The sequence below is a fragment of the Dermacentor andersoni genome, chromosome 1 (assembly GCF_023375885.2).
Source record: "Dermacentor andersoni chromosome 1, qqDerAnde1_hic_scaffold, whole genome shotgun sequence".
Taxonomy (NCBI): Eukaryota; Metazoa; Arthropoda; class Arachnida; order Ixodida; family Ixodidae; genus Dermacentor; species Dermacentor andersoni.
In genome coordinates this window covers 89,885,479-89,903,783 of record NC_092814.1, presented here as the reverse complement: position 1 = coordinate 89,903,783, position 18,305 = coordinate 89,885,479, and the positions used below count along the sequence as shown (strand labels likewise).

Below are 18,305 nucleotides of genomic sequence, written 5' to 3'. Positions count from 1 at the left end.
AGAATGCCATTGGTTGCATCCTTGTATCATCATCATCATCAGCCTGGTTACGACCACTGCAGGGCAAAGGCCTCTCCCATACTTCTCCAACTACCCCGGTCATGTCAGAATTGTGGCCATGTCGTCCCTGCAAACTTCTTAATCTCATCTGCCCACCTAACTTTCTGCCGCCCCCTGCTACGCTTCCTTTCCCTTGGAATCCAGTCCGTAACCCTTAATGACCATCGGTTATCTTCCCTCCTCATTACATGTACTGCCCATACCCATTTCTTTTTCTTGATTTCAACTAAGATGTCATTAACTCGCGTTTGTTCCCTCACCCAATCTGCTCTTTTCTTATCCCTCAACGTTACACCCATCATTCTTCTTTCCATAGCTCGTTGCATCGTCCTCAATTTAAGTAGAACCCTTTTCGTAAGGCTCCAGGTTTCTGCTCCGTAGGTGAGTACTGGTAAGACACAGCTATTATACACTTTTCTCTTGAGAGATAATGGCAACCTGCTGTTCACAATCTGAGAATACCTGCCAAACGCACCCCAGCCCATTCTTATTCTTCTGATTATTTCAGTCTCATGATCCGGATCCACGGTCACTACCTGCCCTAAGTAGATGTATTCCCTTACCACTTCCAGTGCCTCGCTACCTATTGTAAATTGCTGTTCTCTTCCGAGACTGTTGAACATTACTTTAGTTTTCTGCAGATTAATTTTTTAGACCCACTCTTCTGCTTTGCCTCTCCAGGTCAGTGAGCATGCATTGCAATTGGTCCCCTGAGTTACTAAGCAATGCAATATCATCAGCGAATCGCAAGTTACTAAGGTATTCTCCATTAACTCTTATCCCCAATTCTTCCCAATCCAGGTCTTTGAATACCTCCTGTAAACACGCTGTGAATAGCATTGGAGAGATCATATCTCCCTGCCTGACGCCTTTTTTTATTGGGATTTTGTTGCTTTCTTTATGGAGGACTACGGTGGCTGTGGAGCGGCTATAGATATCTTTCAGTATTTTTACATACGGCTCGTCTACACCCTGATTCCGTAATGCCTCCGTGACTGCTGAGGTTTCGACTGAATCAAACGCTTTCTCGTAACAAATGAAAGCTATATATAAGGGTGGTTATATTCCGCAGATTTCTCTATCACCTGATTGATAGTGTGGATATGGTCTATTGTTGAGTAGCCTTTACGGAATCCTGCCTGGTCCTTTGGTTGACAGATGTCTAAGGTGTTCCTGATTCTGTTTGCGATTACCTTAGTAAATACTTTGTAAGCAGCGAACAGTAAGCTGATCGGTCTATAATTTCTTTAGTCTTTGGCGTCCCCTTTCTTATGGATTAGGATTATGTTAGCGTTCTTCCAAGATTCCGGTACGCTCGAGGTCATGAGGCATTGCGTATACAGGGTGGCCAGTTTTTCTAGAACAATCTGCCCACTATCCTTCAACAAATCTGCTGTTACCTGATCCTCCCCAGCTGCCTTCCCCCTTTGCATAGCTCCCAAGGCTTTCTTTACTGCTTCTGGCGTTACTTGTGGGATTTCAAATTCCTCTAGACTATTCTCTCGTCCATTATCGTTGTGGGTGCCACTGGCACTGTATGAATCTCTATAGAACTCCTCAGCCACTTCAACTATCTCATCCATGTTAGTAATGATATTTCCGGCTTTGTCTCTTAACGCATACATCTGATTCTTGCCTATTCCTAGTTTCTTCTTCACTGCTTTTAGGCTTCCTCCGTTCCTGAGAGAGAGAGAGAGAGAGGGCTCTTTATTAGAAAAGCAGAGAATTTTGCCGGCGCGTATATAACCACTGGCATGCTACTCTGTATAGGGATGGGGAATGGGATTAAAAGATTCCAGAAAAGAGTTGGAGAAAAAAAGGATAAAAGTAAATATGAAATGTCCGAGTGGACCTGATACTAATATTTACAGGTGACATGGCGGGTAAATTTAAGCTTTTGTATAGGAAGGATGCAATTTTTAAAGCTTTCCTATTTGACCAATTTCTGTCAGGTAATTGAACAATAAATCCAAAACCCGTAGCTGTTTTGAAGGGCCGGGCATTGGACATTACTTTAGTCTCTCGGTAACGTTAACGGTTCGTGGCAAATCATGTCCATTTGGTGCTCAAAAAATTGTCTCTCGTCGCGGTACGCGGGGCATTCTAGTAATATGTGCTCAATTGTCTCTAAGTTGCAACAGTTATCACAGTATGGGTTAGTGATAAGTCCTATGCGGTACAGATAATTGTTCGTGTATGCCACGTTCAGTCGAAGACGATGGTACAATGTCTCTAAGTGTCGAGGAAGTGGTCGTGGAATTTTCGGTCTCATTTCTGGGTCAATGTAACGTAGGAAGTTATCTTGGTGAAGTGGCAGATTCAAGATGCGGTCTTTTTCTTGATAGGCATATTTTTTTGCCATGTTTGAAGCGTCGGCCTTTGTAAAATATGTTCTTTTGAACTTGCGGTATTGGAGTCCATTTCTGGCGGCTTCGTCCGCTCTTTCATTTCCCGAAATGCCGGCATGGCCAGGTATCCACTGGAACTTTAGGCAATGACCAGCAATCTTAGCCCTGTGGTGAAGATAAGCAATGTCAAATGCTGCTGGTTGATTATTGCAACGCTTGTGCCTGTTCCAGATACATTGTAGGGCTGCTTTTGAGTCTGTGAAAATCACCCATGTCTTTGGCGGCTGCTGTCGAAGTACATACACAAGGGCCTCCTTAATTCCATATAGCTCCGCTGAAGTAGATGATGTCGCTCGCTCAAGACGAAACGAGAATCGTTGCCCTGTAGAGGTTACAAAAAGTCCGCATGATGAACCATGTGGAGTTTTAGAGCCATCTGTGAAAATGTGCGTTGCGGCTGCGTATTCTTTGTGCATATATTCTAAAGCTATCTGATAAGTCGCTGCTTGAGGCATTTTCTTTTTCGCACTGATTCCAGGTATATATGGCACGATTTCCAGTGGGGACAGTGTCCATGGTGAAATGTTTCGCGGCATAATTTGTGACGCCTGAGCAGGAACCGAAATAGATATGCTTCCGACGGCCTGCCCAAAGCTAGATGTAGCACGGGTTCTGGAAATATCCTTTAAAAAGTGAGTCTTCGTATGAATGACGTGGCGGAGGTGTATCCGAAGTGTCTCCTGCGAACATAGCACTTCCAGAGGCAGGCATCCAGCTTCTGCTACAGTCCCTGAGCGGGACGACCCCTTCGGAAGGCCAAGACATATGCGAAGGCAGTTGTTTCGTGCTGCCTCGAGTTTTCTCTTGCTTGTGGGAGATATTTTGTGCAGGATCGGGAGGTAATATCGTAGTGTTCCGTCGACGTAGGCCTTATGGAGGAGCACCATTGATCTACAGTTGCTGCCCCACTGTGATCCGGCTAAAAATCGGAATACGTGCGAAGCCGAGGAAATCTTCTCACTCAGTTTTTTCACTTGGGGCGACCATGTGAGGTTCCTATCGATCGTCACTCCAAGAAACCTTTGCGTCTTGACGTATGGAAGGGCACGACCACCCAACACTAGTGGGTATTTTTCCATACACCTCCGCATGAAAGCCATGGCAACGCTTTTGTCGGGGGCAATTTCAGACCCCTTGGATTTAGGTAGGCCGATATATTTGCTAGCGCTCTCTGGATGCGTTGTTGGGTGGTACTGCGGGAACGCGCCGCACTCCAAATGCAGATGTCGTCCGCATACAGTGTGATTTTGACGCCAGGGGGCAGGTTTCTTTTCAGATGGATGAGGACTAAATTAAATAATACCGGGCTTAACACAGCTCCTTGCGGCACTCCTTTCTCGACGGCATAAAGCGCCGTGGGGCCATCCGGGGTACACATGAGAAGTTGGCGTCCTTGAAGATAGTCTTCAATCCATGCGTAGAGCCGTCCTCCAAGACCAAGGATTTCCAAAGCGTCAAGTATTGCTTTATGATAGACCGAATCATATGCTGCCTTAATGTCTAAAAATAATGCAGTAGGTATGTTTCCAGAGACCAATTCCTCTTCAATTGATGAGATCAAAGCAATGACATTATCAATTGCAGATCTATTTTGCCGGAAGCCATTCATTTCCTCCGGGTAAACTTTTGCAGTTTCCAGGAACCAATTTAGTCGTTTGTAGATCATTTTTTCGAATAGCTTCCCTACGCAGCTAAGCAGAAATATGGGTTTGAAGGAGGCGTAATTTGTTGGCTGCTTCGCTGGTTTCAATATAGGAATGACTTTCGCAAGCTTCCATTCCGTAGGAACCTCCCCAGTTATCCATGAGGCGTTGTAGCACTCCAGAAGGCGTAGGCGAGATGTGTGGCATAGATTTGCGAGCGCTTCATAGCTCACGCCGTCATGGCCAGGTGATGATCGCTTGTTTACGTCGCCGATTGCTGCCGTGAGCTCTTCGATGGTGAATGGTAATTCTAAGTCAGGAAGGGTAGCTCGAGGTGGAGTAGGCTGACGACTTGCAATTTGCCCCAAAGGTTGTGCCCCGTTGGAAAGGAGCCTGCAGTACTGCTCTGCCACCTCTTTCAGGGATGCGCGCTCATGTAATGAGAGGGCGATAAAAGGATACAGCTGTTGCGGCTCTTTGCAAATGCCTCTGACGACTCGCCAGATTTTGCTTAGCGGTTGTCGTATGTCCAGTGTCTCACAAAAGTCCCTCCACCTTTTTCGGTCCAGTTTGGTGAGGTAACGTCGTATATGTCTTTGTGCCCGTCGACAAGTTCTGAGGTCTTCGATATTCTTCGTACGTAGAGCCTTCCTTTCGGCACGCCTTCGAATGGCACATAACCTTTCAAATTCCTCGTCGTTTGTTGGTACATTACAATGCTTACTGGCAGAGCGGGTACTTTGTTTGAGGCAATGAGCTATTGTCAGTATTATTTCCGTATTCGTAGTTGAGGCTGTGATTCCTTTGTCTACGGCTGCTGTGTAAGCTTCCCAGTCTACCGACTTCAGTTTCACTTTTCTGGGCGACGTACGAAAATGAAGGGCAGAGATTAGGATCGGGTAGTGATCACTACCTCGAGTCTCGAAATCTGTACACCATCCGAACATAGGGGCCACTTGACTTGATACGAATGTGACGTCAATGCAGCTAACAGTCGTCGGATTTTTCAGGTATGTTATGCTGCCATTGTTCAAGGGCTCTATATTGTATTTTGCGAAAAGCTTCGCCAGCTTGGCACCCCAAGCACATGTATGTGAACTGCCCCAGATCTCGTTATGTGCGTTGAAATCGCCACAAATAATATGTGGAGACTGAGTGTTTGTCAACAAGTTTTCCAATCTTGTCACGTCGAAAGGTGATCCTGGTTCCAAGTAGACGCCGATCAGGGTAAACACTTTGGATGCAATCACTGTGGTTGCGCAAATATATTTGTTCTTGTCATGTGGTGCTACGTCAATCGCAGAGGCAGGTATGTCGTTGCGAAATCCAACGAGCAGTCGGCTAATTCCATTTTGTCGCCTTGAATGATGAAAATAATACCCCTTTATCCTAAAGTGCTCGTCGACGCGAGACTCGGAAATGACTAAAAAGGGAATCGGTACACTCGCGTAAGATGCTTAAAGTCTGCTAACTTCGAGCGCAAGCCGCGAGCGTTCCACTGGAATATAGTACATGTGCGGAATTGTTTGTTGGTGGACACCGCTTGTGAGACGATTGTTGGCGAAGCCATCGTTGCTACTGCGAAGAATCACGGCTTTGCGCTGTGAAAGAAGACGACACTAGCGGTTCCAAAGCCAGGATGGCCTCTATTTCAGGGATGCTCTTAAACGATGGGCTGGCACGGAGAATAGCCTTGATTGCGGCGAACATCATGGGAATCAGCATACTTGATATCTCATTTGCAGTGCTACCATCTAACAACTTTTCTTGGTTCTTCCTGTTCTTCTGCTGCGACCTTGAGGATACTTGTTGCTGTCGTGGGCTTGAGGTTATATCACTTGAGGGCTTTGATGGATTCCTTGCAGTTGAAGGCCTTTGCTGGTTTTCTTTCACGACTGAGGCGTAGGACTTTTTCAAAGCCGTGTCGCTGCGCTGCACCGTGTCGTGTTGCTTTTGGTTTGTAGATGTATACATCACATCCGGATTCGGTGGTGGTTCTCGTCGTTTGCGCACTTTTCCTTGGATTTGCTCCATCGTCCGTGCAAGAGTGGCTGATTTCTTCTTAGGACACCCTCCGTATGACGCAGCATGCTCAGCTCCACAGTTTGCACACCGAGGCTGGGAATGTGACGTACACTCCTTATGCGTATGTGAACCAGCGCATATCTTGCAGCGGATGGGGCCTTTACAATATTTCGCTATATGTCCATGTCTTTGACATCTGAAACATTGAGTAGCAGACCCCATGTATTCCGTCACAGTATAACTGCAGAATCCAAGCGACACTCGGTTTGGTAAAGGGGCGTCCTTAGAGAATTCCAGGATGACCGAGCGTCTTCGGGTTTCCGTTACTACACCATCTTCGTTAGGGACGTAGAAAACTTGCCTTTTAGCAGATATGACTCCTCGTTCGCTCAAATACTCCTTGAGGTCGTCATCTGAGTACTCAACAGGAACGTTCTGTATCCTCCCGTACGTGGCAGAGTAGGAGTATGGAACTCGAGCTTCTACAGGAATACCCGATAGATCTGTCACTGTGAGGAGACGATTGGCTGCACAAGTGTAGACACTGTCACCATGAGGCTGCCATCCTTGTTGAGACGGTGGCTGAGTATCTTTTCTTGGGCTGTTGTCACGACCGCAGAAGCCAGAAGATTTGGGTTTACTTTCCATAAGCTGCTGTCAGGCTGAGTTGGCTTGAATATAACAGGAACACCTACGGCTCTTTTCTTTTTGTAAGAGACAACAGTGAAGGCTGTCTGGTCCATCTCTTCGTTGTCTCCTGCAGATTCCCTTGTGTCGATGTCATCTTCACGTAGCCTTTTCCTTGCTTGCTCATCTTCTCTGTGGTCTACAGAAGCAACGTGCTGACCTGATTGCTGATTGCTTGCGACGGATGCCATCAGAGCATGACGAAGGGCGGCCGACGGCGGAGGCTCGCCGCGCTGCTTCGGTCCGGTGCGCTTCGGGAGCCGCTTGCTGTGCTTCTCTCGCAGGACGGTGACCCCCAGGCCGACGTTCGGTGAAAGAGAGGCACAAAGAGTAAAAACGCGCTCTACACTTGCTAAAAAAGACTTAAAATTACAGACGGGCGTTCGGAAGCGAGCCTATCACTCGTTGTCTTCTTCGTCGTCTTTTTCTTCCTTCATCCCTGAGAGCATGTTCAATTCTATCCATATTATACTCCCTTATTTCAGCTGTCTTACGCTTGTTGATTAACTTGGAAAGTTCTGCCAGTTCTATTCTAGCTGTAGGGTTAGAGGCTTTCATACATTAGCGTTTCTTGATCAGATCTTTCATCTCCTGCGATAGCTTACTGTTATCCTGTCTAATGGAGTTACCACCGACTTCTATTGCACACTCCTTAATGATGCCCATAAGGTTGTCGTTCGTTGTTTAAACATAAGGTCCTCTTCTTGAGTTAAAACCGAATACCTGTACTGTAGCTTGATCCGGAATTCCTCTATTTTCCCTCTTACTGCTAACTCATTGATCGGCTTCTTATGTACCAGTTTCTTCCGTTCCCTCCTCAGGTCTAGGCTAATTCGAGTTCTTACCATCCTATGGTCACTGCAGCGCACCTTGGCAAGCACGTCCACATCTTGTATGATGCCAGGGTTAGCGCAGAGTATAAGGTCTATTTCATTTCTAGTCTCGCCATTCGGACTCCTCCACGTCCACTTACGGCTATCTCGCTTGCGGAAGAAGGTATTCATTATCCGCATATTATTCTGTTCTGCAAAGTCTACTAATAGCTCTCCCCTGCTATTCCTAGTGCCTATGCCATATTCTCCCACTGACTTGTCTCCAGCCTGCTTCTTGCCTACCTTGGCATTCAAGTCGCCCATCAGTACAGTGTATTTTGTTTTGACTTTAGCCATCACCGATTCCACGTCTTCATAGAAGCTTTCGACTTCCTCGTCATCGTGACTGGATGTAGGGGCGTAGACCTGTACGACCTTCAATTTGTACCTCTTATTAAGTTTCACAACAAGACCTGCCACCCTCTCATTAATACTATAGAGTTCCTGTATTTTACCAGCTATATTCTTATTAATCAGGAATCCGACTCCTAGTTCTCGTCTCTCCGCTAAGCCCCGGTAGCACAGGACGTGCCCGCTTTTTAGCACTGTATATGCTTCTTTTGTCCTCCTAACTTCACTGAGCCCTATTATATCCCATTGGCTGCCCTCTAATTCCTCCAATAGCACTGCTAGATTCGCCTCACTAGATAACGTGCTAGCGTTAAACATTGCCAGGTTCAGATTCCAATGGCGGCCTGTCCATCCTTATATATTCTATATTTTATTTTTAAGAGCTTGGCTAACGTTAGCTGGGACAGCCTGTATAGAAATACATTTGAATTGGAGAAAACCTTCAAAAACTATCACAACCATTGAAAAACTTGAAACCTTGCTGTAATAAATGCAGGGTATTTTTTGCAGCTTGTGTTAGTACAAGTTTCTTTAAAGTGTGATGACAACTTCCTTGATTTACTAATTTGTACCTGCAGTATCTAAGCTAGATCTCTTAGTGAACCTCCATTTATGTTAATTTTTGCTTTATGTAGGCTTTAGAAGCTTTAGAAGCAAAAAGAATTTCTTCTTCCTCTTTTTCCAAGATTGCTTTGTTGCTTCTCTTGTCTTTAGCTCTCGGAATGCAGCTGGCCCCATGCTATGTCTTTTGTAAAGACTTCTGGAATTTTTTCTGACGTATTCATCGCAACAATAGTGCTAATCAAGAGTATAGCGTGTATAATGTTATATTTTGCCACCAAATTTGTTTTCTCGCAGCAATACGAATCTCTGCTCTCATCCACGAAACAACCCATTAGTGCATACTGTATCATACAAATAATGCTTCGCTCACAGAACCACTAGAATGTCTTTCTCATTTCATACATCACAGTAGGCTGATAAAGAGCAAACACACCCCATGCTATTTTTTTTTTCCCTTGCTGCTTTCCAGTATATTGTTATGAAATTAACCTGTTTATTTACGAACTGCTTGTGCAGTGTGTAACGAGCTGTCGGCTTACATAATTCAAAAGAAAAATAACTAAAAAATATTTACAGAGTTAGTCGGTATGAATTCCATTGCTAGAGATGACACGGATTCATGCTAAATGTGTGTTGAGTTTTTTAGGTTAGAAGTTGTTCTGTATATATAATATACATGTTGTCCCAACTATCATGCACCAAGTTTTAAGAAAACACTGATTATTGTATGCAAATAAGGCCAAATGTATGTTGTTTAGAGTCTTGTTCAGAAACTGACAGTAATTTTTAATCCCTGACACTCAATTATTTAACTAAAAGTAATTGTCTGACTTTTTCATTGTTCTTCTAATTGTCAAGGTGTCAGTTAGGGGATTGTAGAGAATCGTTAGAGAAGCCAAAACGGGGGGGGGGGCCCGGGCCCCCCCCCCCCCCCCCCCGAAATCAAGTGGCATACCCCCCCTCCCCACCCACGCCACCACTCCTCACACATTCCTAAAGCGCCGCCAGATCAATGTTGAGACTTGGCAGCTGTTCATCGGTCAGCATTATGCTGCCTTTTTCACTCCTTTTAGATGGCGGTAGTTATCGGCATCTCTTGTAATGTGAAGGACAGTGTTCTCATAGATTCCGCACCCGCGCGATTAACTCGAGATGCGTTCAGTTGTCACCATCTATTCAACCGTCACGCGCATAGCTGTTGCTTTTGTTAGTTCAACCTTCTTTGTTTAGGCTGATCCTGGGACTAGGAGAGGGATGCGGCTGTTACTCAGCTGGTCTGTACTCTCATGGAACGAGTCGCGACCGGAGAAAACGCCAATTGCGTTTAACTTTTCCCTTTGCTTCATTATTTCTTTGAGTTACGGCTCGCCGCGACGCTGGCAGATGCCCGGAACCATATACACGTGATATGGGTTAGATGTAACACACCGGTAACACCAGAACCGGTAACACACTCCCTCACCAGAGCAGGATTGGCCACCCTGGTGCAGTACTTGGCCACAACCTCCTATATGAACACAACAATCAAACCCCGGCCCTCCGTCCCCAGCAGCTGCGAAGCAACTGACCACGGCGGCGGTCAGACCTGCGACGCTGCAGAGGGTGCTAAGAATCCCTGGCTCCGGACAGGCCGCCATTGGAATATGAACCTGGCAACGTTTAACGCAAGAACATTATCTAGTGAGGCGAGTCTAGCAGTGCTATTGGAAGAATTAGAGGGCAGTAAATGGGATATAATAGGGCTCAGTGAAGTTAGGAGGCCAAAAGAAGCATATACAGTGTTAAGGAGCGGGCACGTCCTGTGCTACCGGGGCTTAGCGGAGAGACGAGAACTAGGAGTCGGATTCCTGATTAATAAGAACATAGCTGGTAACATACAGGAATTCTATAGCATTAACGAGAGGGTGGCATGTCTTGTTGTGAAACTTAATAAGAGGTACAAAATGAAGGTTGTACAGGTCTACGCCCCTACATCCAGTCATGATGACCAGGAAGTCGAAAGCTTCTACGAAGACGTGGAATCGGCGATGGGTAGAGTGAAAACAAAATACACTATACTGATGGGCGATTTCAATGCCAAGATAGGCAAGAAGCATGCTGGAGACAAGGCAGTGGGGGAATATGGCATAGGCACTAGGAATAGCAGGGGGGAGGTATTAGTAGAGTTTGCAGAACAGAATAATATGAGGATAATGAATACCTTCTTCCGCAAGCGGAATAACCGAAAGTGGACATGGAGGAGCCCGAACGGCGAGACTAGCAATGAAATAGATTTCATACTCTGCGCTAACCCTGGCATCATACAAGATGTGGACGTGCTCAGCAAGGTGCGCTGCAGTGACCACAGGATGGTAAGAACTCGAATTAGCCTAGACTTGAGGAGGGAACGAAAGAAACTGGTACACAAGAAGCCAATCAATGAGTTAGCGGTAAGAGGGAAACTAGAGGAATTCCGGATCAAACTACAGAACAGGTATTCGGCTTTAACTCAGGAAGAGGACCTTAGTGTTGAAGCAATGAACGACAACCTCATGGGCATCATTAAGGAGTGCGCAATAGAAGTTGGTGGTAACGCCGTTAGACAGGAAACCAGTAAGCTATCGCAGGAGACGAAAGATCTGATCAAGAAACGCCAATGTATGAAAGCCTCTAATCCTACAGCTAGAATAGAACTGGCAGAACTTTCTAAGTTAATCAACAAGCGTAAGACAGCGGACATCAGGAACTATAATATGGATAGAATTGAACAGGCTCTCAGGAACGGAGGAAGCCTAAAAACAGTCAAGAAGAAACTTGGAATAGGCAAGAATCAGATGTGTGCATTAAGAGACAAAGCCGGCAATATCGTTACTAATATGGATGAGATAGTTCAAGTGGCTGAGGAGTTCTATAGAGATTTATACAGTACCAGTGGCACCCACGACGATAGTGGAAGAGAGAATAGCCTAGAGGAATTCGATATCCCAGAAGTAACGCCGGAAGAAGTAAAGAAAGCATTGGGAGCTATACAAAGGGGGAAGGCAGCTGGGGAGGATCAGGTAACAGCAGATTTGCTGAAGGATGGTGGGCAGATTGTTCTAGAAAAACTGGCCAGCCTCTATACGCAATGCCTCAAGACCTCGAGCGTACCGGAATCTTGGAAGAACGCTAACATAATCCTAATCCATAAGAAAGGCGACGCCAAAGACTTGAAAAATTATAGACCGATCAGCTTACTGTCCGTTGCCTACAAAGTATTTACTAAGGTAATTGCAAATAGAATCCGGAACACCTTAGACTTCCGTCAACCAAAGGACCAGGCAGGATTCCGTAAAGGCTACTCAACAATAGATCATATTCACACTATCAATCAGGTGATAGAGAAATGTGCGGAATATAACCAACCATTATATATAGCTTTCATTGATTACGAGAAAGCGTTTGATTCAGTCGAAACCTCAGCAGTCATGGAGGCATTGCGGAATCAGGGTGTGGACGAGCCGTATGTAAAAATACTGAAAGATATCTATAGCGGCTCCACAGCCACTGTACTCCTCCATAAAGAAAGCAACAAAATCCCAATAAAGAAAGGCGTCAGGCAGGGAGATACGATCTCTCCAATGCTATTCACAGCGTGTTTACAGGAGGTATTCAGAGACCTGGATTGGGAAGAATTGGGGATAAGAGTAAATGGAGAATACCTTAGTAACTTGCGCTTCGCTGATGATATTGCCTTGCTTAGTAACTCAGGGGACCAACTGCAATGCATGCTCACTGATCTGGAGAGGCAGAGCAGAAGGGTGGGACTAAAAATGAATCTGCAGAAAACTAAAGTAATGTTTAACAGTCTCGGAAGGGAACAGCAGTTTACGATAGGTAGCGAGGCACTGGAAGTGGTAAGAGAATACATCTACTTAGGACAGGTAGTGACTGCTGATCCAGATCATGAGAGTGAAATAATCAGAAGAATAAGAATGGGCTGGGGTGCGTTTGGCAGGCATTCGCAGATCATGAACAGCAGGTTGCCATTATCCCTCAAGAGAAAAGTGTATAACAGCTGTGTCTTACCAGTACTCACGTACGGGGCAGAAACCTGGAGGCTTACGAAAAGGGTTCTACTTAAATTGAGGACGACGCAACGAGCTATGGAAAGAAAAATGATAGGTGTAACGTTAAGGGATAAGAAAAGAGCAGATTGGGTGAGGGAACAAACGCGCGTTAATGACATCTTAGTTGAAATCAAGAAAAAGAAATGGGCATGGGCAGGACATGTAATGAGGAGGGAAGATAACCGATGGTCATTAAGGGTTACGGACTGGATTCCGAGGGAAGGGAAGCGTAGCAGGGGGCGACAGAAAGTTAGGTGGGCAGATGAGATTAGGAAGTTTGGAGGGTCAACATGGCCACAATTAGTACATGACCGGGGTAGTTGGAGAAGTATGGGAGAGGCCTTTGCCCTGCAGTGGGCGTAATCAGGCTGATGATGATGATGATGATGGGTTAGATGAGGTGGGAAATAAAATAATGTGAAAGAGTGTCCATCATGAAACCCTGCAATGACCCTTAAACCCATAAGCAAGATGACTGTCGCCCGTTACCTCGTCTGTTTTTCCCTAATTGTATAGCACTTTTTGTGCAAAATTGGCAACTGGAAACAAAAATCGCAAGGAGTTGAGAAATTAAGCGATCTACTAAGGGAGAGAGCCAAGGCAACAACCAAACTGCAAGCAAAAGCGAATAATAAAAAAGTTAACCGTTGTTTATGAGAATATTTATGGATCAACATCTTTTTATTTAAAAAGGAAGTAGAGAAAACGCCGCCGGAAGTGGAGAACAATTACTTGTTTTGAATGACGCTTCTACAGTTATTGGTCGAACCGCCTCACGTAGCCACTTCTCTGCTCTGCTTATGTGGGTGTTTTTCTAACCTTTCGCGGTGAGCGCAGTACGTCTAGAATCGCAGAGTCGCGCGCTCTACGCGGTTGTATGGGACTGGCGGCCGCACAGCGTTACGCAATTCGCGGAACTGTCAAAACTAATCAACAAGGCAAAAATAACTGATATTCGAAACTATAACATGACAAAGACTGAAGAAGCTGTAAAAAATGAACGCAGCCTGAAATCAGTAAAAAAGAAACCTGGCATAGGACAAACCATGATGTATGCACTAAAAGATAAGAAGGATAATATCATCAGCAATCTCGAAGATATAGTAAAAGCAGCGGAAAAATGCTAAGCTGAGCTGTATACAGTACCCAGAGGAGTCACGATACCTCACTTAGAAACAGTAATGAACAGGATACAGAAACTCTCCTATAACTAGCGATGAGGTCAGAAGGGCCCTGCAAGACATGAAACGATGAAGAGCGGGAGGAGAAGGGGGAATAACAGTCAATTTAATCAAAGATGGAGGAGACATAATGCTTGGAAAACTGGTGGCTCTTTATACGAAGTGTCTATCGACTGCAAGGGTCCCAGAAAACTGGAAGAATGCAGACATTATACTAATCCACAAAAAAGGAGACGTTAAAGAATTGAAAAATTATAGGATCATTAGCTTGCTCCCAGTATTATATAACATATTTACCAAAATAATCTCCAATAGAATAAGGGCAACACTGGATTTTGTCAACCGAGGGAACAGGCTGGCTTCAGGAAGAGATACTTTACAATGGATCACATCCATGTCATCAATCAGGTTATCGCGAAATCTGCAGAGTACAATAAGCCTCTCCATGTGGCTTATATAGATTACGAAAACGCATTTGATTCAGTAGAGATACCAGCAGTCATAGAGGCACTACGTAATCAAGGAGTACAGAACGCTTACGTAAAAAGCTTGGAAAATATTGCTACATGCGTATGGTATTTGTTTGTTTGAACGAGGCGCGTGGGCGCCATCACTCCAGAAAAGAGGAGGAAGTACGAACTGGGCTCGCGCTGTGAATCTAACTGGTCAGCACTGCAACCGTTGTTGTAAATATAATCTGTAAATAGTTTCTCGTCTTACTGACTCGTCCTTCGCGTAAGAAAATCTACATAGGTTCTACCTTAAGTCTACCTTAATTCTACACAAGAAAAGCAGGGAGATACGTACAGAGAAAGGGGTCAGACAGGGAGACACAATTTCTCCAAAGCTATTCAATGCGTGCTTAGAAGAATTCAAGCTATTAAACTGGGAAGGCTTAGGAGTAAAGATCGATAGCAAATATCTCAGCAACCTTCGGTTTGCTGATGACATTGTTCTATTCAACAACAATGCAGACGAGTTAAAACAAATGATTGGAGACCTTAACAGAGAGAGTGTAGGAGTGGGGTTGAATATTAATATGCAGAAGATGAAGATAATGATAAATAGCCGGGCAAAGGAACAAGAGATCAGGATCACCAGTTGGCCACTAGAGACTGTGAAGGAGTACGTTTACCTAGGTCAATTAATCACAGGGAACCCTGATCATGAGAAGGAAATTCACAGAAGAATAAAAATAGGTTGGATCGCATACGGCAGACATTGCCAGCTCCTGACTGGAAGCTTACCATTATTATTGAAAAGTAAGGTGTGCAATCAGTGCATTTTGCCAGTGCTGACATATGGGGCAGAGACTTGAGAGCAAGTTAAGGACCACGCAAAGAGCGATCGAACGAAGATTGCTAGGCATAACATTGAGAGAGAAAGAGAGCGGTTTGGAACAGATAGCGGACGGATATAGACGATATTCTAATTGACATCAAGAGGAAAAAATGTAGCTGGGCAGGTCATGTAATGCGCCGGTTAGATAACCGTTGGACCATTAGGGTTACAGAATGGGTACCAAGAGAAGGGAAACGCAGTCGAGGACGACAAAACACTAGGTGGAGCGATGAAATTGGGAAATTCGCGGGCGCTAGTTGGAATCGGTTGGCGCAGGACAGGGGTAATTGGAGATCGCAGGGAGAGGCCTTCGTCCTGCAGTGGACATAAAACAGGCTGGTGGTGGTGGTGGTGGTGGTGGTGGTGGTGGTGGTGGTGGTTGTGGTGGTGGTGGTGGTGGTGATGGTGATGGTGATGGTGATGATGATGATGATGATGATGATGATGATGATGATGATGATGATGGAGGTGGTGGGCCCCGCCCGAAAGAAAATCCTGGGTATGTGCCTGTGTTCTGTCATCACTGCCACTCAGCCCACGGGGTGTCTACCAGCCGGGAAAACCGGGAATTCTCAGGGATATTGAATTGTCTGTAAAAACTCAAGGAAAACTCGGGGAATTAGTGCTTCAATCAGGGAAAATTAGCTGTCATTTTATTGAAAGGGAACGAAAGTCGCCCTACTGCTGGCTCGAGTAAAAGAGAGGAATCGTAACGAATTGTCTTTGACGCCGTGTCGTCGGCTGGAGCAGTTGCCAGTGCACAGTCAACGACTGATTTTCCGGACGCCCGATATTTGTGAGATTCCCGATAATGCGTACGATTTCGCGGCACCACCACGTGCCCCATGGGGTCAATGTATAAGAACGTCTGTAATTTCAGACGCAAGAAGCCTTTGCTGTCCGATTTCCCGGACTTTTCCGCAACCGCAGGTCCGAAGCGGCGTTAATCAAAGCCAACACCGCCGTTTTGATTATCTCGCCACCTCGAACCAGCGCTCTCGCACGCAGATCCGCTGGCAGCCGTAGCCACCACCGCGGCAACGCTAGGCTTAGCTGCTTCGACGTTCGCTGTTAAGGTTCTTGCCGTTCGGTGCCGTGTTTTTCATTGAAAGAATTCGCCGCTGTCAGTAATGGCCCTGACTCCGTCTCTGTAATGCTCGCGATTGGCTTCGAAGCTGAGCATGGCGCGTTGCATAATGCCGATTCCCGAAAGGCAGCTTCGCCTCAGAACAGCCATGTTACGCGGTGAAGCTTAACAAGCGTAGACGCAAGCAATTGTCACGGGACACACGTATTCCATAATTATACACGTGTGCACCCGCCGTCTCCTGTCCCAGTACGAGCACCGATATGCCTAATAAGTGTACTGGCAGGCCTTCAGAGCTTTCTCGGGCTTGCCTGTGAGGATCTGAGCCCTTAAGGGCAGTAAAAGACATGCATCCTTTTTCGGACTGCCCGATTTGATTTTTCGGACGTTTTCGTGGCCGCTAGGGAGTACGAAAAGTCGGACGTTGACTGTACAACTGGCCAAGAAGATGCTTCAAATGGTCCGTGGGGTGAACGCGCAGTGGAACGAGGACAAGAACAGAAATGACCGTCGCATATGATCGGGAAAAGAACTGTGCCGCCTCTTCTTTGAAGGAGCTTGAGCTCAAAAAGCAAAGTGTTGGCTGATGCAAAGATGGGCAGGTGACCCTCATCCAAATCAAAATGAACTCTTGAAAGTAGTGAAGCACAAAACGGAGGCATTGAAATGGAGGCACTCAATTTACAATGGGCTTTGTCATTTTTCTTTTTTGAGGATATTTATTTGCTGTGCATTTTACTATCCCCTACCTTCAGTTCTCTATTTTGAATGAAATAAACAATACTCCTTACTATTCAAACTGGATTAAGTTGGGTTTCTTTTATTAATGCTTACTTGAGAGTGACAGCATTGGGTGACGTGGTGTCCTATCCTGTCTTGACATAAAATAAAGTTCTGTGTCGCTCACGGAAAACTTGGAAAACTCAGGGAATTTGGAAAATGCCAGCTTGGTAGACACCCTGGCCCAGTAACAGAGGAAGAGCTTGCTTTCCTTCGAACACTGCTTGATAGCACTACTGTTCTGTGTGCGTGGGTACTCAATCACATGTTATTTTTCATATTTCATGGGATTTCTCTATTTGCCAGAAAAAGCAAATGCACTATGTGTACCTTGCTGGAAACATCTCAAAGTGGAGCTCCCTTCTGCTCCACTTGACAGCAGCAGTCTCCTGAGCAGAGTGATAGCAGAGGACAGGGCTTATACCCTGCCAAATGCAGAGGAGCGCAGGGTGGAGGAAAAAATGGGGCATGTGCTGTGGGCTCAGCTTTCCGAAACATGGCCATCATATAGCTTGCGAGCACTGGACCGGGCTAGCTGAAATGTGCATCAGCAGTTTGTGATAACATTGAATCTACAAGTTTTGTATTTTATGATGTATGGTGGAGTTCTTGCAGCACACCCTATGCCACAAAACCATGTTGCACTTGGCAGATGTCTTTAACTGGGTACATTAAAAGGTGATATAAATTATGATTTAGTGTGAACTCTGAAAATTGAAGCACCGTATCATTTTTAAGAAGTTGGCAACTATCTAATAAAGAAAAAAAGAAGACTTAGTATCTCTTTAAACAGAAATTGTTTTTTTTAAATCTTTCAGTCTAATGAGGAGTTGGGATTAACATTAAATTTCTATTTTCTGGTCTAGAGATGCCCACTTCAAGGAACTGCTAGACCTCCTAGCGATGCTGAAAAAGGGCCACTGTGATGGGCTGAAAGTGCGTTTGGGAAGGCTACAAGTGAGTTGATTTATCACATTTGTGTTTTTATTTAGAGGATAATTAAAATAATGGTGAAGGGGAAGAAAGTATCTGTATCTTTAAATCGTAGTTACATCTATTCTCTGCCTAGCCATGTGCCTGGTTGTGCGATGGTGTACTACATGCCTAGTTGGTCATATGTACTTAATGGGACGGCCATGTACCATGACTAATGCATGACTTGACCAAACAAAGGTCACGCATGAAAGAGAAAAATTGTCATCCCCCTGAGTAGCACGA

At 45.3% G+C, this 18,305-nt stretch overlaps 1 protein-coding gene across 6 annotated transcripts in view; it reads left to right on the top strand.

Annotated features, from left to right (window-relative positions):
- The window catches only part of LOC126544308 (probable phosphorylase b kinase regulatory subunit beta), a 95,085-nt gene that overhangs the window by 50,083 nt on the left and 26,697 nt on the right, over nt 1-18,305 (top strand). For all 6 annotated transcript variants that reach the window (XM_072286323.1, XM_055061752.2, XM_072286321.1 and 3 more), the window contains one exon: nt 17,954-18,044. In XM_072286323.1, coding sequence (XP_072142424.1) covers nt 17,954-18,044 — 91 coding nt within the window. The remainder of the gene's footprint in view (nt 1-17,953; nt 18,045-18,305) is intronic.